The 22,490-nt window shown below is 47.4% G+C and overlaps 1 protein-coding gene across 1 annotated transcript in view; it reads right to left on the bottom strand.

Moving 5' to 3' along the window:
• The window catches only part of dzip1l (DAZ interacting zinc finger protein 1-like), a 46,212-nt gene extending 26,558 nt beyond the window's left edge, over positions 1-19,654 (bottom strand). Inside the window, exons 1-5 of the mRNA XM_065009333.1 lie at positions 18,757-19,654; positions 14,972-15,255; positions 14,453-14,745; positions 5,775-5,859; positions 5,000-5,124 (exon numbers count right to left, since the gene is read on the bottom strand). Of these exons, the coding sequence (XP_064865405.1) occupies positions 5,000-5,124; positions 5,775-5,859; positions 14,453-14,745; positions 14,972-15,197 (729 nt within the window). The 5' untranslated portion in view covers positions 15,198-15,255; positions 18,757-19,654. The remainder of the gene's footprint in view (positions 1-4,999; positions 5,125-5,774; positions 5,860-14,452; positions 14,746-14,971; positions 15,256-18,756) is intronic.
• Between the last annotated feature and the right edge of the window lie 2,836 nt (positions 19,655-22,490).

Genomic DNA, 22,490 nt, shown 5'->3' with positions numbered 1-22,490 from the left:
GGCTGTATTGGAGGGGGAGAACTGTCCTGAATCTGCCTGTATTTGAGGGGGAGAACTGACCTGAACCTGCCTGTATTGGAGGGGGAGTACAGTCCTGAATCTGCCTGTATTGGAGACAAGAGTACTGTCCTGAATCTGCCTGTATTGGAGGGGGAGAACTGTCCTGAATCTGGCTGTATTGGAGGGGGAGAACTGACCTGAATCTGCCTGTATTGGAGGGGGAGTACAGTCCTGAATCTGTCTGTATTGGAGCAAGAGTACTGTCCTGAATCTGCCTGTATTGGAAGGGGAGTACAGTCCTGAATCTGTCTGTATTTGAGGGGGAGAACTGACCTGAATCTGCCTGTATTGGAGGGAGAGTACTGTCCTGAATCTGCCTGTATTGGAGAGAGTACTGTCCTGAATCTGGCTGTATTGGAGAGATAGTACTGTCCTGAATCTGCCTGTATTGGAGGGGGAGTACTATCCTGAATCTGCCTCCATTGAAGCGAGTGTTCTATCCTGAATCTGCCTGTATTGGAGAGACAACTGTCCTGAATCTGACTGTATTGGAGAGACAACTGCCCTGAATCTGCCTGTATTGGAGAGAGTACTGTCCTGAATCTGCCTGTATTGGAGGGGGAGTACTGTCCTGAATCTGCCTCCATTGAAGCGAGAGTACTATCCTGAATCTGCCCATATACCCACGTCTATACCCACATCCATACCCACGTCTATGCCCACACCTATACCCACATCTATGCCCACACCTACACCCACATCTATGCCCACACCTATACCCACATCTATGCCCACGTCTATACCCACGTCTATACCCACATCTATACCCACATCTACACCCACATCTATGCCCACATCTACATCTATGCCCACATCTATACCCACATCTACACCCACATCTATGCCCACATCTACATCTATACCCACACCTATACCCACATCCATGACCACATCTATACCCACATCTATGCCCACATCTATACCCACATCTATGCCCACATCCATACCCACATCTATGCCCACATCCATACCCACATCTATACCCACATCTATACCCACATCCATACCCACATCCTATACCCACATCTATACCCACATCTATACCCACATCTATACCCACATCTATACCCACAACTATACCCACATCTATACCCACATCTATGCCCACATCTGTACCCACAACTATACCCACATCCATGCCCACATCTATGCCCACATCTATGCCCACATCTGTACCCACATCTGTACCCACAACTGTACCCACATCCATGCCCACATCTATACCTACATCTATACCCACATCTATACCCACAACTATACCCACACCTATGCCCACATCTATGCCCACATCCATACCCACATCTATACCCACACCTATAGCCACATCTATACCCACATCTATGCCCACATCTATACCCACAACTATGCCCACACCTATGCCCACATCTATGCCCACGTCTATGCCCACATCTATACCCACATCCATGCCCTCATCTATACCCACATTTACGCCCACATCTACGCCCACATCCATGCCCACATCTATGCCCACATCTATGCCCACATCTATGCCCACATCTATACCCACATCTATGCCCACATCTATACCCACATCTATGCCCACATCTATGCCCACATCTATACCCACATCTATACCCACATCTATGCCCACGTCTATGCCCACGTCTATACCCACATCTATACCCACATCTATGCCCACATCTATACCCACATCTATGCCCACATCCATACCCACATCCATACCCACAACTATACCCACATCTATGCCCACATCTATGCCGACACCTATAGCCACATCTATACCCACATCTATGCCCACATCTATACCCACAACTATACCCACACCTATGCCCACATCCATACCCACATCTACACCCACATCCATACCCACATCTACGTCCACATCCACATCTATGCCATCTATACCCACATCTAGGGGGACCCACATCTATACCCACATCTATACCCTGTCTATGGACATCTAGTACTGTCCTGAATCTGCCTGTATAGGAGGGGGAGAACTGTCCTGAATCTGCCTGTATAGGAGGGGGAGTACTGTCCTGAATCTGCCTGTATAGGAGGGGGAGAACTGTCCTGAATCTGCCTGTATTGAAGCGAGAGTACTGTCCTGAATCTGCCTGTATTGGAGGGGGAGTACTGTCCTGAATCTGCCTGTATTGGAGGGGGAGTACTGTCCTGAATCTGCCTGTATTGAAGCGAGAGTACTGTCCTGAATCTGCCTGTATAGGAGAGATAGTACTGTCCTGAATCTGCCTGTATTGGAGGGGGAGTACTGACCTGAATCTGCCTGTATTGGAGGGGGAGTACTGACCTGAATCTGCCTGTATTGGAGGGGGAGTACAGTCCTGAATCTGCCTCCATTGAAGCGAGAGTTCTATCCTGAATCTGCCTGTATTGGAGAGACAACTGTCCTGAATCTGACTGTATTGGAGGGGGAGTACAGTCCTGAATCTGGCTGTATTGGAGGGGGAGAACTGTCCTGAATCTGCCTGTTTTGGAGGGGGAGTACTGTCCTGAATCTGCCTGCATTGGAGGGGGAGTACGCTCCTGAATCTTGTATTGGAGAGAGTACTGTCCTGAATCTGCCTGTATTGGGGGGGGGGGGGGGGGGGAGTACTGTCCTGAATCTGCCTGTATTGGAGGGAGAGTACTGTCCTGAATCTGTCTGTATTGGAGAGAGTACTGTCGTGAATCTAGCTGTATTGGAGAGAGTACTGTCCTGAATCTGGCTGTATTGGAGGGGAGAACTGTCCTGAATCTGCCTGTATTGCCTGATTGGAGGGGAGTACTGTCCTGAATCTGCCTGTATTGGAGGGGAATACTGTCCTGAATCTGGCTGTATAGGAGGGGGAGTACTGTCCTGAATCTGCCTGTATTGAGTGAGAATACTGTCCTGAATCTGCCTGTATAGGAGAGGGGAGTACTGTCCTGAATCTGCCTGTATTGGAGTGAGAATACTGTCCTGAATCTGCCTGTATTGGAGGGGAGTACAGTCCTGAATCTGCCTGTATTGGAGCGAGAGTTCTGTCCTGAATCTGCCTGTATTGGAGGACAACTGTCCTGAATCTGCCTGTATTGGAGGGGGAGAACTGTCCTGAATCTGTCTGTATTGAAGCGAGAGTACTGTCCTGAATCTGCCTGTATTGAAGCGAGAGTACTGTCCTGAATCTGCCTGTATAGGAGAGATAGTACTGTCCTGAATCTGCCTGTATTGGAGGGGGAGTACTGACCTGAATCTGCCTGTATTGGAGGGGGAGTACAGTCCTGAATCTGCCTGTATTGAAGCGAGAGTTCTATCCTGAATCTGCCTGTATTGGAGAGACAGCTGTCCTGAATCTGCCTGTATTGGAGGGGGAGTACAGTCCTGAATCTGGCTGTATTGGAGGGGGAGAACTGACCTGAATCTGCCTGTATTGGAGGGGGAGTACAGTCCTGAAATTGCCTGTATTGGAGGGGGAGTACAGTCCTGAATCTGCCTGTATTTGAGGGGGAGAACTGTCCTGAATCTGCCTGTATTGGAGGGGAGTACTGTCCTGAATCTGTCTGTATTGGAGAGAGTACTGTCGTGAATCTAGCTGTATTGGAGAGAGTACTGTCCTGAATCTGCCTGTATTGGAGCAAGAGTACTGTCCTGAATCTGCCTGTATTGGAGGGGGAGAACTGTCCTGAATCTGCCTGTATTGGAGCGGGAGTACTGTCCTGAATCTGTCTGCATTGGAGAGAGTACTGTCCTGAATCTTGTATTGGAGAGAGTACTGTCCTGAATCTGGCTGTATTGGGGGGGAGGGGGAGTACTGTCCTGAATCTGCCTGTATTGGAGTGAGAATACTGTCCTGAATCTGCCTGTATTGGAGGGGGAGTACTGTCCTGAATCTGCCTGTATTGGAGCGAGAATACTGTCCTGAATCTGGCTGTATAGGAGGGGGAGTACTGTCCTGAATCTGCCTGTATTGGAGTGAGAATACTGTCCTGAATCTGCCTGTATTGGAGGGGGAGTACTGTCCTGAATCTGACTGTATTGGAGTGAGAATACTGTCCTGAATCTGCCTGTATTGGAGGGGGAGTACTGTCCTGAATCTGCCTGTATTGGAGCGAGAATACTGTCCTGAATCTGCCTGTATTGGAGGGGGAGTACTGTCCTGAATCTGCCTGTATTGGAGGGGGAGAACTGTCCTGAATCTGCTTGTATTGGAGGGGGAGTACTGTCCTGAATCTGCCTGTATTGGAGGGGGAGAACTGTCCTGAATCTGCTTGTATTGGAGGGGGAGTACTGTCCTGAATCTGCCTGTTTTGGAGGGGGAGTACTGTCCTGAATCTGCCTGTTTTGGAGGGGGAGTACTGTCCTGAATCTGCCTGTTTTGGAGGGGGAGTACTGTCCTGAATCTGCCTGTTTTGGAGGGGGAATGGTTTCACTTATTTTCTGAGAATATAACCAGCTTCTCAGGCTCATGGATCACCTCAGAGAACATTGCTACTCCAGCTGCTCTCTTTTCATCTGACTACATTTTCTCTCATAGTCTGAGAGCATCTGGTCGTCAAGGTGATGACACAGGACTACTAATGTATCCTATGTGGAGATTCTCTTTTCTCCCTCTCTCACCTGTCCATCTCCTCACTCACCTGTTCAACTCCTCACTCACCTGTCCATCTCCTCACTCACCTGTCCATCTCCTCTCTCAACCTGTCCATCTCCTCTCTCAACCTGTCCATCTCCTCTCTCACCTGTCCATCTCCTCTCCCACCTGTCCATCTCCTCTCTCACCTGTCCATCTCCTCTCTCACCTGTCCATCTCCTCACCCACCTGTCCATCTCCTCACCCACCTGTCCATCTCCTCACCCATTTTCTGACAATGGCTCACCGTACTGAGTGGCTTCAACCTCCTGAAGTCTCCCTTCCATTCATTTTCTTTCGCCTCCCACTCACAAGGCAGGCAATACGCTTGTGTATGGTGTTACCTGCTGTTTCCTGAGGGCCTCTGCTTCCCTCTCTACGTCCAGTCTAGTCTGGGACAGTTTCAGCCTCTCTCTCAGCTCCTCTATCCCATCCTCCATCTGTTCCACCTGCCTCTTCTTCTGCCGCTCTGAGGAGAGGACAACAGACAGTAGTTATCTGCCTCTCTGAGGAGAGGACAACAGACAGTAGTTATCTGCCTCTCTGAGGAGAGGACAACAGACAGTAGTTATCTGCCTCTCTGAGGAGAGGACAACAGACAGTAGGGATCTGCCTCTCTGAGGAGAGGACAACAGACAGTAGTTATCTGCCTCTCTGAGGAGAGGACAACAGACAGTAGGGATCTGCCTCTCTGAGGAGAGGACAACAGACAGTAGTTATCTGCCTCTCTGAGGAGAGGACAACAGACAGTAGTTATCTGCCTCTCTGAGGAGAGGACAACAGACAGTAGGGAACGCAACCACTCAGTGACTATTAGAGCACGATGTAGGTAGGCAACATGAGGTCGAAGGTTAAATTCCTGCATGGGAAATATGCGCCACTTTCAATGGTCACAGTTCTGTAAGTCACTCTGGATATAAAAGAGATTAAGTGGCTACTAAATGGACATATCATGATTGAAAAATGTACTCTACATCACATAACACAGTACTGTTCAAACCTCCTAACCACATAAACGTGTCTTATAATGTGTTGTGTGTTGAATGACTACTTACTAATAAAGAGTTAAATCGGGTAGAAGGAAAAAAAAAGTCTGAGGAGTGTAGATATGACACCGACCTGCGTCTGTCAGCTCCGGATGCCTGCGCTGTAGGTGGGCTTGTAAGTAGGAATAGTTGGTGAAGGACTTCTCACAGCATTGGCACTGAAAAATATCATAGTTTGGTCAGGGTGGAGGGTACAGGGATGGTCAGGGTGGAGGGTACAGTATAGAGATGGTCAGGGTGGAGGTACAGTACAGAGATGGTCAGGGTGGAGGGTACAGGGATGGTCAGGGTGGAGGGTACAGTATAGAGATGGTCAGGGTGGAGGGTACAGTACAGAGATGGTCAGGGTGGAGGGTATAGAGATGGTCAGGGTGGAGGGTACAGTACAGAGATGGTCAGGGTGGAGGGTACAGTATCAGGGTGGAGAGATGGTCAGGGTGGAGGGTACAGTACAGAGATGGTCAGGGTGGAGGGTACAGGGATGGTCAGGGTGGAGGGTACAGTACAGAGATGGTCAGGGTGGAGGGTACAGGGATGGTCAGGGTGGAGGGTACAGTATAGAGATGGTCAGGGTGGAGGGTACAGGGATGGTCAGGGTGGAGGGTACAGTATAGAGATGGTCAGGGTGGAGGGTACAGTACAGAGATGGTCAGGGTGGAGGGTACAGGGATGGTCAGGGTGGAGGGTACAGTATAGAGATGGTCAGGGTGGAGGGTACAGTACAGAGATGGTCAGGGTGGAGGGTACAGTATAGAGATGGTCAGGGTGGAGGGTACAGTACAGAGATGGTCAGGGTGGAGGGTACAGTATAGAGATGGTCAGGGTGGAGGGTACAGTACAGAGATGGTCAGGGTGGAGGGTACAGTATAGAGATGGTCAGGGTGGAGGGTACAGTACAGAGATGGTCAGGGTGGAGGGTACAGGGATGGTCAGGGTGGAGGGTACAGTACAGAGATGGTCAGGGTGGAGGGTACAGGGATGGTCAGGGTGGAGGGTACAGTATAGAGATGGTCAGGGTGGAGGGTACAGGGATGGTCAGGGTGGAGGGTACAGTATAGAGATGGTCAGGGTGGAGGGTACAGTACAGAGATGGTCAGGGTGGAGGGTACAGGGATGGTCAGGGTGGAGGGTACAGTATAGAGATGGTCAGGGTGGAGGGTACAGTACAGAGATGGTCAGGGTGGAGGGTACAGTATAGAGATGGTCAGGGTGGAGGGTACAGAGATGGTCAGGGTGGAGGGTACAGTATAGAGATGGTGTTACGGATACAGTTATCCTGTGTGTGTGTGTGTGTGTATCCTGTGTGTGGAGGTGAAAACCATCACTCCCCAATCAGTCAACAATCAATCATCAATCAGAAGACACACCTCCTCCTATTTCCTACCCTATCAGAGTTCCTTCCCCATGGTTTAAAAACCCCATCATTTGTTTGCTCTGGAGCAATCTCTAGCTCAATCTCTCTGTAAATGCCATGGTAGGTCTCTGTGTTTCACTCTCGCTTTGTGTCTTAACCTCTCTTTTGTTTAAGCACCTCCATAGCACTTTGTCATCACCTGTGAGTATTGTTTTTGGTTATGGTGTTTGTTTGTTTGCTGGTGGGAAAAGGGAAACCAAGACAGTCGCCCATGGAGATGGTCAGGTGAACTTTGTTAAATACACTAGTTAGAATGGTCAGGACCACCCACTGTATTTTGGTTAGTTAGTTAGCTGTTGTTAAAGTAGGCTAGGGTAGCTTAGGGGTGTTTTTGAATCTTATTGTTTCTTTCCTTGGGTCCAGCTCAGACTTTTCCTGGTCCACCCAGTACCGTGTGTTTATAAATAAACCTGGAGTTTGACGGTAGATTTCTGTTGTCGTGGTTATTTCGTTCACACTTTTACTTTGTCACAATAATAATTTGCATGAGTTATGTTACGGGTCTCATTACCATCCCCCCCTAGACTGTCGGGCCAAAAGGGATTCGTAACAGATGGTCAGGGTGGAGGGTACAGTATAGAGATGGTCAGGGTGGAGGGTAGAGTATAGAGATGGTCAGGGTGGAGGGTACAGTATAGAGATGGTCAGGGTGGAGGGTACAGAGATGGTCAGGGTGGAGGGTACAGAGATGGTCAGGGTGGAAGGTACAGTATAGAGATGGTCAGGGTGGAGGGTACAGAGATGGTCAGGGTGGAGGGTAGAGAGATGGTCAGGGTGGAGGGTACAGTATAGAGATGGTCAGGGTGGAGGGTACAGTATAGAGATGGTCAGGGTGGAGGGTACAGAGATGGTCAGGGTGGAGGGTACAGTATAGAGATGGTCAGGGTGGAGGGTATAGAGATGGTCAGGGTGGAGGGTACAGTATAGAGATGGTCAGGGTGGAGGGTACAGTATAGAGATGGTCAGGGTGGAGGGTACAGAGGGTACAGAGATGGTCAGGGTGGAGGGTACAGTATAGAGATGGTCAGGGTGGAGGGTACAGGGATGGTCAGGGTGGAGGGTAGAGATGGTCAGTACAGAGATGGTCAGGGTGGAGGGTACAGGGATGGTCAGGGTGGAGGGTACAGTATAGAGATGGTCAGGGTGGAGGGTACAGGGATGGTCAGGGTGGAGGGTACAGTATAGAGATGGTCAGGGTGGAGGGTACAGTACAGAGATGGTCAGGGTGGAGGGTACAGGGATGGTCAGGGTGGAGGGTACAGTATAGAGATGGTCAGGGTGGAGGGTACAGTACAGAGATGGTCAGGGTGGAGGGGAGTATAGAGATGGTCAGGGTGGAGGGTACAGAGATGGTCAGGGTGGAGGGTACAGTATAGAGATGGTGTTACGGATACAGTTATCCTGTGTGTGTGTGTGTGTGTATCCTGGTGTGTACAGTACAGAGATGGTCAGGGTTCTCCTCACAGGTGAAACCATCACTCCCCAATCAGTCAACAATCAATCATCAATCAGAAGACACACCTCCTCCTATTTCCTACCCTATCACAGTTCCTTCCCCATGGTTTAAAAAACCCCATCATTTGTTTGCTCTGGAGCAACAGAGAGCTCAATCTCTCTGTAAATGCCATGTCTGTAGGTCTCTGTGTTTCACTCTCGCTTTGTGTCTTAACCTCTCTTTTGTTTAAGCACCTCCATAGCACTTTGTCATCACCTGTGAGTATTGTTTTTGGTTATGGTGTTTGTTTGTTTGGGGGGGAAAAGGGGAAACCAAGACAAGTCGATGGGCATACAGACCCGTAGGTGAACTTTGTTAAATACACAGTTAGATGGTCAGGGACCACCCACTGTATTTTTGGTTAGTTAGTTAGCTGTTGTTAAAGTAGGCTAGTAGCTTAGGGTGTTTTTGAATACTTATTGTTTCTTTCCTTGGGTCCAGCTCAGATGGCTCCACCCAGTACCGTGTGTTTATAAATAAACCTGGAGTTTAGAGATTTCAGGGTGGTTAGGGTCACACTTTTAGATTGTCACAATAATAATTTGCATGAGTGGTCAGGGTGGAGGGTACATTACCATAGAGATGGTCGGGGAAAGGATTCAGGGTAACAGATGGTCAGGGTGGAGGGTACAGTATAGAGATGGTCAGGGTGGAGACAGTATAGAGATGGTCAGGGTGGAGGGTACAGTATAGAGATGGTCAGGGTGGAGGGTACAGAGATGGTCAGGGTGGAGGGTATAGAGATGGTCAGGGTGGAGGGTACAGTATAGAGATGGTCAGGGTGGAGGGTACAGTATAGAGATGGTCAGGGTGGAGGGTACAGTATAGAGATGGTCAGGGTGGAGGGTACAGAGATGGTCAGGGTGGAGGGTACAGTATAGAGATGGTCAGGGTGGAGGGTACAGAGATGGTCAGGGTGGAGGGTAGTATAGAGATGGTCAGGGTGGAGGGTACAGTATAGAGATGGTCAGGGTGGAGGGTACAGTATAGAGATGGTCAGGGTGGAGGGTACAGAGATGGTCAGGGTGGAGGGTACAGTATAGAGATGGTCAGGGTGGAGGGTACAGTATAGAGATGGTCAGGGTGGAGGGTACAGAGATGGTCAGGGTGGAGGGTACAGTATAGAGATGGTCAGGGTGGAGGGTACAGTATAGAGATGGTCAGGGTGGAGGGTACAGTATAGAGATGGTCAGGGTGGAGGGTACAGTATAGAGATGGTCAGGGTGGAGGGTATAGAGATGGTCAGGGTGGAGGGTACAGAGATGGTCAGGGTGGAGGGTACAGAGATGGTCAGGGTGGAGAGTACAGAGATGGTCAGGGTGGAGGGTACAGAGATGGTAGGGTGGAGGGAGATGGTCAGGGTGGAGGGTATAGAGATGGTCAGGGTGGAGGGTACAGTATAGAGATGGTCAGGGTGGAGGGTATAGAGATGGTCAGGGTGGAGGGTACAGTATAGAGATGGTCAGGGTGGAGGGTACAGAGATGGTCAGGGTGGAGGGTACAGTACAGAGATGGTCAGGGTGGAGGGTATAGAGATGGTCAGGGTGGAGGGAACAGAGATGGTCAGGGTGGAGGGTACAGTATAGAGATGGTCAGGGTGGAGGGGGTATAGAGATGGTCAGGGTGGAGGGTACAGAGATGGTCAGGGTGGAGGGTACAGAGATGGTCAGGGTGGAGGGTACAGAGATGGTCAGGGTGGAGGGTACAGAGATGGTCAGGGTGGAGGGTATAGAGATGGTCAGGGTGGAGGGTACAGAGATGGTCAGGGTGGAGGGTACAGTATAGAGATGGTCAGGGTGGAGGGTACAGAGATGGTCAGGGTGGAGGGTACAGTATAGAGATGGTCAGGGTGGAGGGTACAGAGATGGTCAGGGTGGAGGGTACAGAGATGGTCAGGGTGGAGGGTACAGAGATGGTCAGGGTGGAGGGTACAGAGATGGTCAGGGTGGAGGGTACAGAGATGGTCAGGGTGGAGGGTACAGAGATGGTCAGGGTGGAGGGTACAGTATAGAGATGGTCAGGGTGGAGGGTACAGAGATGGTCAGGGTGGAGGGTACAGAGATGGTCAGGGTGGAGGGTACAGAGATGGTCAGGGTGGAGGGTACAGTATAGAGATGGTCAGGGTGGAGGGTACAGAGATGGTCAGGGTGGAGGGTACAGTATAGAGATGGTCAGGGTGGAGGGTACAGTATAGAGATGGTCAGGGTGGAGGGTACAGAGATGGTCAGGGTGGAGGGTATAGAGATGGTCAGGGTGGAGGGTACAGTATAGAGATGGTCAGGGTGGAGGGTACAGAGATGGTCAGGGTGGAGGGTACAGAGATGGTCAGGTGGAGGGAGGGTACAGAGATGGTCAGGGTGGAGGGTATAGAGATGGTCAGGGTGGAGGGTAGTATAGAGATGGTCAGGGTGGAGGGTACAGTATAGAGATGGTCAGGGTGGAGGGTACAGTATAGAGATGGTCAGGGTGGAGGGTAGAGATGGTCAGTGGATAGAGATGGTCAGGGTGGAGGGTACAGTATAGAGATGGTCAGGTGGAGGGTACAGAGATGGTCAGGGTGGAGGGTACAGTATAGAGATGGTCAGGGTGGAGGGTACAGAGATGGTCAGGGTGGAGGGTACAGTATAGAGATGGTCAGGGTGGAGGGTACAGTATAGAGATGGTCAGGGTGGAGGGTACAGTATAGAGATGGTCAGGGTGGAGGGTACAGAGATGGTCAGGGTGGAGGGTACAGAGATGGTCAGGGTGGAGGGTACAGTCAGAGATGGTCAGGGTGGAGGGTACAGTATAGAGATGGTCAGGGTGGAGGGTACAGTACAGAGATGGTCAGGGTGGAGGGTACAGAGATGGTCAGGGTGGAGGGTACAGTACAGAGATGGTCAGGGTGGAGGGTACAGTATAGAGATGGTCAGGGTGGAGGGTACAGTATAGAGATGGTCAGGGTGGAGGGTACAGAGATGGTCAGGGTGGAGGGTACAGTACAGAGATGGTCAGGGTGGAGGGTACAGAGATGGTCAGGGTGGAGGGTACAGTATAGAGATGGTCAGGGTGGAGGGTACAGAGATGGTCAGAGATGGTCAGAGATGGTCAGGGTGGACAGTATAGAGATGGTCAGGGTGGAGGGTACAGTATAGAGATGGTCAGGGTGGAGGGTACAGTATAGAGATGGTCAGGGTGGAGGGTACAGTATAGAGATGGTCAGGGTGGAGGGTACAGTATAGAGATGGTCAGGGTGGAGGGTACAGTATAGAGATGGTCAGGGTGGAGGGTACAGAGATGGTCAGGGTGGAGGGTACAGAGATGGTCAGGGTGGAGGGTACAGAGATGGTCAGGGTGGAGGGTATAGAGATGGTCAGGGTGGAGGGTATAGAGATGGTCAGGGTGGAGGGTATAGAGATGGTCAGGGTGGAGGGTACAGAGATGGTCAGGGTGGAGGGTACAGAGATGGTCAGGGTGGAGGGTACAGTATAGAGATGGTCAGGGTGGAGGGTACAGAGATGGTCAGGGTGGAGGGTACAGAGATGGTCAGGGTGGAGGGTACAGTATAGAGATGGTCAGGGTGGAGGGTAGAGTACAGAGATGGTCAGGGTGGAGGGTACAGTATAGAGATGGTCAGGGTGGAGGGTACAGAGATGGTCAGGGTGGAGGGTACAGAGATGGTCAGGGTGGAGGGAACAGAGATGGTCAGGGTGGAGGGTACAGTATAGAGATGGTCAGGGTGGAGGGTACAGAGATGGTCAGGGTGGAGGGTAGAGTGGTCAGGGAGATGGTCAGGATGGTCAGGGTGGAGGGTATAGAGATGGTCAGGGTGGAGGGTACAGAGATGGTCAGGGTGGAGGGTACAGAGATGGTCAGGGTGGAGGGTATAGAGATGGTCAGGGTGGAGGGTACAGAGATGGTCAGCTGTCAGAAGAACAGGCCTTCATATTGGCTTAGTGTTTTCTGTCATTCTTACAGACTGCAGAGTTTAAACATTTCATCGGGCATTTACTTAAACGAAACTATGACAATGACAGTTGAAGTCAGAAGTTTACATACACCTTAGCCAAATACATTCCTGACATTTAATCCTAGTAGAAATTGCCTGTCTTCGGTCAGTTAGGATCAGCACTTTATTTTAAGAATGTGAAATGTCAGAATAATAGTAGAGAGAATCATTTATTTCAGCTTTCATGTCTTTCATCACATTTCCAGTGGGTCAGAAGTTTACATACACTCAATTCGTATTTGGTAGCATTGCCTTTAAATTGTTTAACTTGGGTCAAATGTTTCGGGTAGCCTTCCACAAGCTTCCCACAATATGTTGGGTGAAACTGAGTGTAACTGAGTCAGGTTTGTAGGCCTCCTTGCTCTCACACGCTTTTTCAGTTCTGCCCACACATTTTCTATAGAATTGAGGTCAGGGCTTTGTGATGGCCACTCCAATACCTTGACTTTTTTGTCTTTAAGCCATTTTGCCACAACTTTGGATGTATGCACTGGGTCATTGTCCATTTGGAAGACCCATTTGCGACCAAGCTTTAACTTCCCGACTGATGTCTTGAGATGTTGCTTCAATATATCCACATCATTTTACTTTCCTCGTGATGCCATCTATTTTGTAAAGTACACCAGTCCCTCCTGGAGCAAAGCACCCCCACAACATGATGCTGCCACCCCCGTGCTTCACGGTTAGGATGGTGTACTTCGGCTTGCAAGCCTCCCCCTTTTTCCTCCAACATAATGATGGCCATTATGGCCAAACAGTACTATTTTTGTTTCATCAGACAAGAGGACATTTCTCCAAAAAGCACAATCTTTGTCCCCATGTGCAGTTGCAAACCGTAGTCTGGCTTTTTTATGGCTGTTTTGGAGCAGTGGCTTATTCCTTGCTGAGCGGCCTTTCAGGTTATGTCGATATAGGACTCGTTTTACTGTGGATATAGGTACTTTTGTACCTGTTTCCTCCAACATCTTCACCAGGTCCTTTGCTGTTGTTCTGGGATTGATTTGCACTTTTCGCACCAAAGTACGTTCATCTCTAGGAGACAGAACGCGTCTCCTTCCTGAGCAGTATGACGGCTGCGTGGTCGCATGGTGTTTATACTTGCGTACTATTGTTTGTACAGATGAACGTGGTACCTGGGAAATTGCTCCCAAGGATGAACCAGACTTATGGAGGTCTACAAATTTTTTTCTGAGGTCTTGGCTGATTTCTTTTGATTTTCCCATGATGTCAAGTAAAGAGGCAATGAGTTTGAAGGTAGGCCTTGAAATACATCCACAGGTAGACCTCCAATTGACTCAAATTATGTCAATTAGCCTATCTGAAGCTTCTAAAGCCATGACATAATTTTCTGGAATTTTCCAAGCTGTTTAAAGGCACAGTCAACTTAGTGAATGTAAACATCTGACCCACTGGAATTGTGACACAGTGAATTATAAGTGAAATAATCTGTCTGTAAACAATTGTTGGAAAAAATGACTTATGTCATGGACAAAGTAGATGTCCTAACCGACTTGCCAAAACTATAGTTTGTTCACAGGAAATTTGGGGAGTGTTTGAAAAATGAGTTATATTTGACTCCAACCTAAGTGTATGTAAACTTCCGACTTCAACTGTTAATAGCAATTAAATTATTGGTCATGAGGAGAAACGGGTTTAACGACATTGTGAGCTCATCAAACTGACATTTACAAATATGCTCACTTGATACTAAACCCAAGTATCACAAGCCAATTGGAAAGAATACATTCAAGACAGCATTAAAGCGCAGAAGTGAGTTGATGGGTAGAAATAAAATAATATCATTTGATGGTTCATCCGGATGTAAAAAGGGTGTGGTCCAAAGATAACGTTTACCTTGTGGTAGTTGTTGAAGCTAGCCTGTAGTAGAAGCTGCTGTGTGGCTAGCATCTTCTTCCTGAGTTTGCTCTCCTGTTTAGTGGCCTGTAGCTCAGAGTCCAGCCTGGCCCTCTCCTCTCCCTCTCGGTCTGCCTTAGAGAGGACCCCTTGTAGACGTTCCTCTAGCCCAGACACCTGGGAGCTCAGGTAGTCCTGACAGTGCAGCAGGTACTCTGTGCTGAGCTGGGACATACGTAGTAGGTTGACAAGGGCCGGGTCAGCAGGGCTACGGCAGTAGGGACACCTCTCACCTTCAGGGATGGAGTTGGGGGTCAATTTTAAATGTAAACAGTCCTTGTTTGGTGCATTAAACCAATAAGCAATGAAGTAAAAAAAATATAATAATAATAATTAATTAAATTGGAGGTTCACACACAAAAATGGACAAAAGTCAGGACAGTTCCAATTGAAGTCATTGCTTTTCAATTGACTGAAGTGAAATGGAATTTGACCCCAGGACCAACCCTGCTCTGTTACCTGTGACATCACAGAAGGTGACAGCAGATATGTACTCCTGCAGTACGACCACGTCCATCTCCCTGGCCACGTGATCCACATCCAGGGCAGAGAGGCGCCGCCAGTCCATGGATTGAGTTCGGGCTCGGAAACGTAGGGGCTGCAGGGGGCCAGAGCTCCAGGAGGAGGGGAAAGAGAGGAGGCCGGACACAGGAGGGTCACTGGGGGTTCTGAACTGGCCAGGCATGGTGGTGTAGGCTCTGGCAGGGAATGAGGTGGGTTAGTGGCACTTGGAGGAGATGCTGCTGTGAAAGAAAGAAAGAGAACCCTATTAACACTGAACAAAAATAAAATGCAACATGTAAAGTGTTGGTCCAATGTTTCACGAGTTGAAATAAAAATATCCCAGAAATTTTCCATAAGCATAAAAAGTGGATTTCTCCAATTTTGTGCACAAATTTGTTTACATCCCCTGTTAGTGAGAATTTCTCCTTTGCCAAGATACTCCATCCATCTGACATGTGTTACATATCAAGTTGATTAAACAGCATGATCATTACACAGGTGCACCTTGTGCTGGGGACAATAATAGTCTCTCTAAAATGCGCCGTTTTGTCACACAACACAATACCACAGATGTCTCAAGTTGAGGGAGCGTGCAATTGGAATGCTGACTGCAGGAATGTCCACCGGAGCTGTTGCCAGATAATTTAATGTTCATTTGTCTACCATAAGCCGACCTCAAAGGTCATTTTCAAAAATTTGGCAGTACGTCCAGCCCGGCCTCACAACCGCAGACCCCTTGTAACCACACCAGTCCAGGACCTCCACATCCGGCTTATTCATCTGCGGGATCGTCTAAGAACAGCCACCTGGACAGCTGATGAAACAGTGGGTTTTCACAACCGAAGAATATCTGCACTAACTGTCAGAAACAATCTCTGGGAAGCTCATATACCCGTTGTCCTCACCAAGGTCTTGACCGGACTGCAGTTCGGTGACTTCAGTGGGCAAATGCTCACCTTCGATGGCCACTGGCACGTTGGAGAAGTGTGCTCTCCATGGATGAATCCCGATTTCAACTGTCCTGGGCAGATGGCAATCAGCCTATCAGAAGCTTCTAAAGCCATGACATAATTTTCTGGAATTTTCCAAGCTGTTTAAAGGCACAGTCAACTTAGTGTATGTAACCTTCTGACCCACTGGAATTGTGACACAGTGAATTATAAGTGAAATAATCTGTCTGTAAACAATTGTTGGAAAAAATGACTTATGTCATGGACAAAGTAGATGTCCTAACCGACTTGCCAAAACTATAGTTTGTTGGCGTAGTGTGGGCGAACGTTTCGCTGATGTCAACGTTGTGAACAGAGTGCAACATGGTGGCCGGTGGGGTTATGGTATGGGCAGGAACAAGCTAAGGACAACTAAAATGTACATTATTATTATTTGAATTTTTACCCCTTTTTCGTGGTATCCAATTGTTGTAGTAGCTACTATCTTGTCTCATCACTACAACTCCCGTACGGGCTCGGGAGAGACGAAGGTTGAAAGTCATGCGTCCTCCGATACACAACCCAACCAAGCCGCACTGCTTCTTAACACAGTGCGCATCCAACCCGGAAGCCAGCCGCACCAATGCGCCGGAGGAAACACTGTGCACCTGGCCACCTTGGCTAGTGCACACTGCGCCCAGCCCGCCACAGGAGTCGCTGGTGCGCGATGAGACAAGGACACCCCTACCGACCAAGCCCTCCCTAATCCGGGCGACGCTAGGCCAATTGTGCGTCGCCCCACGGACCTCACGGTCGCGGCCGGTTACGACAGAGCCTGGGCGCGAACCCAGGGACTCTGATGGCACAGCTGGCGCTGCAGTACAGCGCCCTTAACCACTGCACCACCCGGGAGGCCTGAATGTACATTTTATCAATGTCAATTTGAATGCACAGATACCGTGATGAGATCCTGAGGCCCATTGTCATGCCAATCATCCTCCGCCATCACCTCATGTTTCAGAATGATAATGCAAGTCGCAAGGATCTGTACACAATTCCTGGAAGCTGAAAATGTCCCAGTTCTTCCATGGCCTGCATATTCACCAGACATGTCACCCATTGAGCATGTTTGGGATGCTCTGGATAGAGGTTTCTTCACCTTGGACTCAACATTAACCTGGGGTAATAACTCATCTTGTATCAATAAACACCTGGAGAAGAATTTTGTATTAATTTATTTCACCTTTATTTAACCAGATTTTTGACCTGGCCAAGATAAAGCAAAGCAGTAAACACCTGGAGAAGAATTTTGTATTAATTTATTTCACCTTTATTTAACCAGATTTTTTGACCTGGCCAAGATAAAGCAAAGCAGTTCGACACATACAACAACACAGAGTTACACATGTAGTAAAACAAACATACAGTCAATAATACAGTTGAAAAATAAGTCTATATACAATGTGAGCAAATGAGGTGAGATAAGGGAGGTAAAGGCAAAAAAAAGGCCATGGTGGCAAAGTAAATACAATATAGCAAGTAGAACACTGGAATGGTATATTTGCTGTGGAAGAATGTGCAAAGTAGAGATAGGAATAATGGGATGCAAAGGAGCAAAATAAATAAATAAATACAGTAGGGGAAGGGGTAGTTGTTTGGGCTAAATTATAGATGGGGTATGTATACAGGTGCAGTAATCTGACTGCAGAATGACTGCACACTGCACAGCACTGGTGTTAAGTGCAGCTTCATAGACTTGTCTCCTTGGAGTTAATGATGTAAACAGATCAGCTCATAAGAATCCAATTGTTCCAATGTAGCCTGGCCTTACAAAACAAAAACAAACACAGGATCGTTGCTGCATCCTTGTTGCTATCCTTTCAACAGGTGAGAGAACAACACGCCTTCCTTTCAAGAGGGATTTCACTGGTCGTGTGTGGCAGTTGATATGAGGGAGGCGCTAGCTAGCAACGCCAAGGGTATTTTTTTGGGGGGGGGGTGTATTTTATTAGGATCTCCATTAGCTGTTGCAAAAGCAGCAGCTACTCTTCCAAAACATGAAACATAATACAGAACATCAATAGACAAGAACAGCTCAAGGAAGGAATTACATACATTTTTTTTAAAGGCACACAGCCTACATATCAATGCATGCATACACACAAACTATCTGGGTCAAATAGGGGAGAGGCATGAGGTGTTGCTTTATCTATTTTTTGAAAACAGGTTTACTGTTTATTTTAGCAAGATGAGATGGAAGTTCCAAGCAATAAGGGCTCTATATAATACTGTATGTTTTCTTGAATTTGTTCTGGATTTGGGGACTGTGAAAAGTGCCCTGGTGGCATGTCTGGTGGGATAAGTATGTGTGTCAGAGCTATGTCTAAATTCACCATGCAAACAATTCGGGATTTTCAACACATTAATGTTTCTTATGAAAACATAAAGAATTGATGCAGTCAGTCTCTCATCGACTCTTAGCCAAGAGAGACTGGCATGCATATTATTTATATTAGCCCTCTGATTACAATTAAGAGCAAAACGTCCCGCTCTGTTCTGGGCCAGCTGCAGCTTCAATAGGTCTGTCCTTGCAGCACTGGACCACACGACTGGACAATAATCAAGATTAGATTAGGGGCGTGAGTTCAATTACCCGCATGGATCACATACACACAACTAGGATTGTGGTTAGCTAAACTCACCGGACTAAATGGCACGAGACGTAACTAGCTATCTAGATCTGACAGCAAAGAGTTACCAGAAAATGCATCATAGCATATTGAAAGTTTCAAAGTTAGCTAGCTTGCTTACCTGTCCTTGGCGTAGCACTGTTTTGGTATCTTGCTTGCTCCTGCGAAGTAAACTTACATGCAATATTTCAGCAAAGGGTTTCTAGTGGTATAACTTTGCAAAAATGTCATTTGCACGAATAATGCATGTGGTGTTCGCTAGTTTGCACCAAAAAACGGTGTGATGGGTGGAGGGCTGCCCCCCTGCTGCCTTCTACAGGGGAAGGTGCAGCAACAAGGCACGCTCCGGCTGTTACCTAGGAAACGAAACGCCCTTTGGGTCATTGTCTTGCGTCACATGGCGTCACTCCTACGTGACTCTCGTCCCTCGAACGATTTGGGATTATGGGCCTGATTTCAGCGCGTTCAAGACAACTAGGAACTAGGGATTTAACGAGCTACAACTGGGAGAAAAAATATTTAGAACAGTCATCCAGCTCGAAATTCCAACTCGGGAACTCACGCGTCTTTCTAGAGCTCGGCATTTTTGAACTTTTCGAATTTCAAGTACCATTATGCCGCGTTCAAGTACTAGTCGGAACTAGGAAACTCAGAAATGTTTGACTTGCTAACTGATTGAACGCTGCACGTGTATAACTACAACCTGTTAGCAAATCTGACATTTCCGAGTTTGCTAGTTCCCGAATAGCATATAAATGTGGCATTAGGCTTCTTCCTGACAACGGCCGAAGATGTAATATACACACTACATGACCAAAAGTATGTGGATACCTGAACGTCAAAACATCTCACTCCAAAATCATGGGCATTAATATGGAGTTGGTCCCTTTGCTGCTATAACAGCCTCCACTCTACTGGGAAGGCTTCCCACCACTTGTCATGATGTGTGTTTTTTCCTATATTTATATTTATATTATTTTATTTTTAATCCCAGCCCCCAACCTCGCAGGAGGCCTTTTGCCTTTTGGTAGGCCGTCATTGTAAATAAGAATTTGTTCTTTAACTGACTTGCCTAGTTAAATAGAGGTAAAAATAAATAAAAAATAAATAGATGTTGGATCATTGCTGCGGGGACTTGCTTCCATTCAGCCACAAGAGCATTAGTGAGATAGGGCACTGATGTTGGGCGATTAGGTTTGGCTCGCAGTCGGCGTTCCAATTCATCCCAAAGGTGTGCGATGGGGTTGAGGTCAGGGCTCTGTGCAGGCCAGTCAAGTTCTTCCACACCGATCCCGACAAACCATTTCTGTATGGACCTCGCTTTGTGCACGGGAGCATGGTCATGCTGAAACAGGAAAGGGCCTTCACTGAACAGTTGCCACAATGTTGGAAGCACAGAATCGTCTAGGATGTCATTATATGCTGTCACATTAAGATTTCCCTTCACTGGAACTCTTGGGGCCTAGCCCAAACCATGAAAACAGCCCCAGCCCATTTTTTACGCGCTGTGCGCTTCAGCACTCGGCTCCGAGATGTTTCCTCTTTACAATAACAGCAGAGATTGGAGATTGCATGTGCTCGATTTTATACATCTGTCAGCAACGGGTGTGGGCTGAAGTAGCCCGAATCCACTAATTTGAAGGGGTGTCCACATACTTTTGTAATATATAGTATACGTTTCCAAAAACAACATGCAGAGAGAACACGTGTCAATACTGATAATACTGATTATACTGATTATACTGATAATACTGATTATACTGATTATACTGATAATACTGATAATACTGATTATACTGATAATACTGATTATACTGATTATACTGATTATACTGATATACTGATTATACTGATAATACTGATTATACTGATTATACTGATTATACTGATAATACTGATTATACTGATAATACTGATTATACTGATTATACTGATTATACTGATAATACTGATTATACTGATTATACTGATTATACTGATAATACTGATTTTTATTTAATTTGATCTAAAAGGTTTCCCTCTCCAACAAATAGAATATCACGTTATCGTTTCACCTGGGTATGATACTGCTGCAGCCAGACAGCAGAGAGAACACGCCCCTATCCACATGGACAGGGCCGCTGTGGAGAGGGTCAAAAGGTTGGACATCACAGAGGTAACGGTCCCCTTCACACCGACAGCATGGTGAGGAATGCTCAACAGAGCCTTGTTGAAGAAATTAGTCTTGGCCCCACAATACCCTCACTCACAAACTTACACAGATGCACTATTATGAGAATCCTGTATTACCGCATGGTAAGGCAATTGCACCGCCTGAAACCGGGTGGTGTGGTTCATCCAGACTCATCATCGGGGGCACAATGCCCTCTCTAGGACATCTAAAGCAGCCCGTGTCGTAGGAAGGCCAAGAAGATCTTCAAGGATCTCAGCCACCCGAGCCACAGTCCTGTTCACCCCGCTACCATCTAGAAGATCTTCAAGGACCTCAGCCACCCGAGCCACGGCCTGTTCACCCCGCTACCATCTAGAAGATCTTCAAGGACCTCAGCCACCCGAGCCACAGTCCTGTTCACCCCGCTACCATCTAGAAGGCAGAGACAGTACAGGTGCATCAAATCCAGGATCAAGAGACATCTATCTCCAGGCCATCAGACTGTCACCACTAGCCAGGCCTCTGCCCAGTACCCTGCCCTGAACCTTATTTTATTGACCTTTATTTAATTAGGCAAGTCAGTTAAGAACAAATTCTTATTTACAATGACGGCCTACCGCGGCCAACGCTGGGCCAATTGTGCGTCGCCATATGGGACTCCCAATCACGGCCGGATGTGATACAGCCTGGATTCAAACCAGGTACTGTAGTGACGCGTCTAGCACTGAGATGCTGTGCCACTTGGGAGTCCACTTCATAGAGTAGGGTCAAAAGAAAGGCATCGCAGCTCCATTCAAATCTTAACTTAAAATGTTAATTATTCCACAATACAGGCAACGGATCACCTCCCAGAAAGATATTATCACATATGGCTGAAAATATTGAGTCAGTTTATTATAATGCCTACTGTAAAGCAATGCACTAACTCACATATTTAGCACCTCACAGATCACATTAGGCTACTACATGAAATATATTGAGACAAATTACAGACAGTAGCATACAAGTAGCAAAATAGAACTGAATTGATTGACCATGAAATGTATTTCAATATTATTGAAATAGGTCTATAGCCCGCTGTATGCTTTTAAAATGTAATGCATTCATCTCGGATTTTAATTTGAAGCATTTCAAACAATATGTTTCTTGTTTTGATCAATTGCAAAGACATTGGCAACTTTGTATTTGTAGTCCACTTTGTTGTGAAGTTATCTGCGGTCACAGAGAGGCGGATAAACCATGTGATTCTGTGTATAAAGTTATGCGGGAGGGCAAATAAGCATCTAACGACACACGCTTGTTTTACGAGCGGTCTGCAATTACGACTGTTTTCAAGAGCAACATTAGTTTTGACACAGTTTTTAAAAACCAGAGGCGCAACATCGCGAAACTCTCGGGAACGCTTGTAAAGCAAACCAAACAGACAAGGCCGGGGTTTGAGAAGTCATTGAGAGGAATTAAAAATTATTCCTTAGTTGTTCTTTTTTTCAAAATCTAAAGGCACAACCTAGATTCGATCCAATGTCTTAAATCGGTAAACATATTATTACCCCAACCTCATAAAAGTGACAAACTGACACGTTTTCATTTTCGTCAAAAACAACTTATCGAAGGAGTGCCTTTGATTTGATGTCCTGAGCTTAGCCACATATAGAGCAATGAGACAGATATTTCACTGGACGTGTAAATGTGACGCTTCCGCA

This window comes from Oncorhynchus nerka, linkage group LG24 (genome assembly GCF_034236695.1).
Source record: "Oncorhynchus nerka isolate Pitt River linkage group LG24, Oner_Uvic_2.0, whole genome shotgun sequence".
NCBI classification, from domain to species: Eukaryota; Metazoa; Chordata; class Actinopteri; order Salmoniformes; family Salmonidae; genus Oncorhynchus; species Oncorhynchus nerka.
Note: the sequence above shows the minus strand (reverse complement) of the source record. Positions and strands in the feature narration are given on the sequence as shown.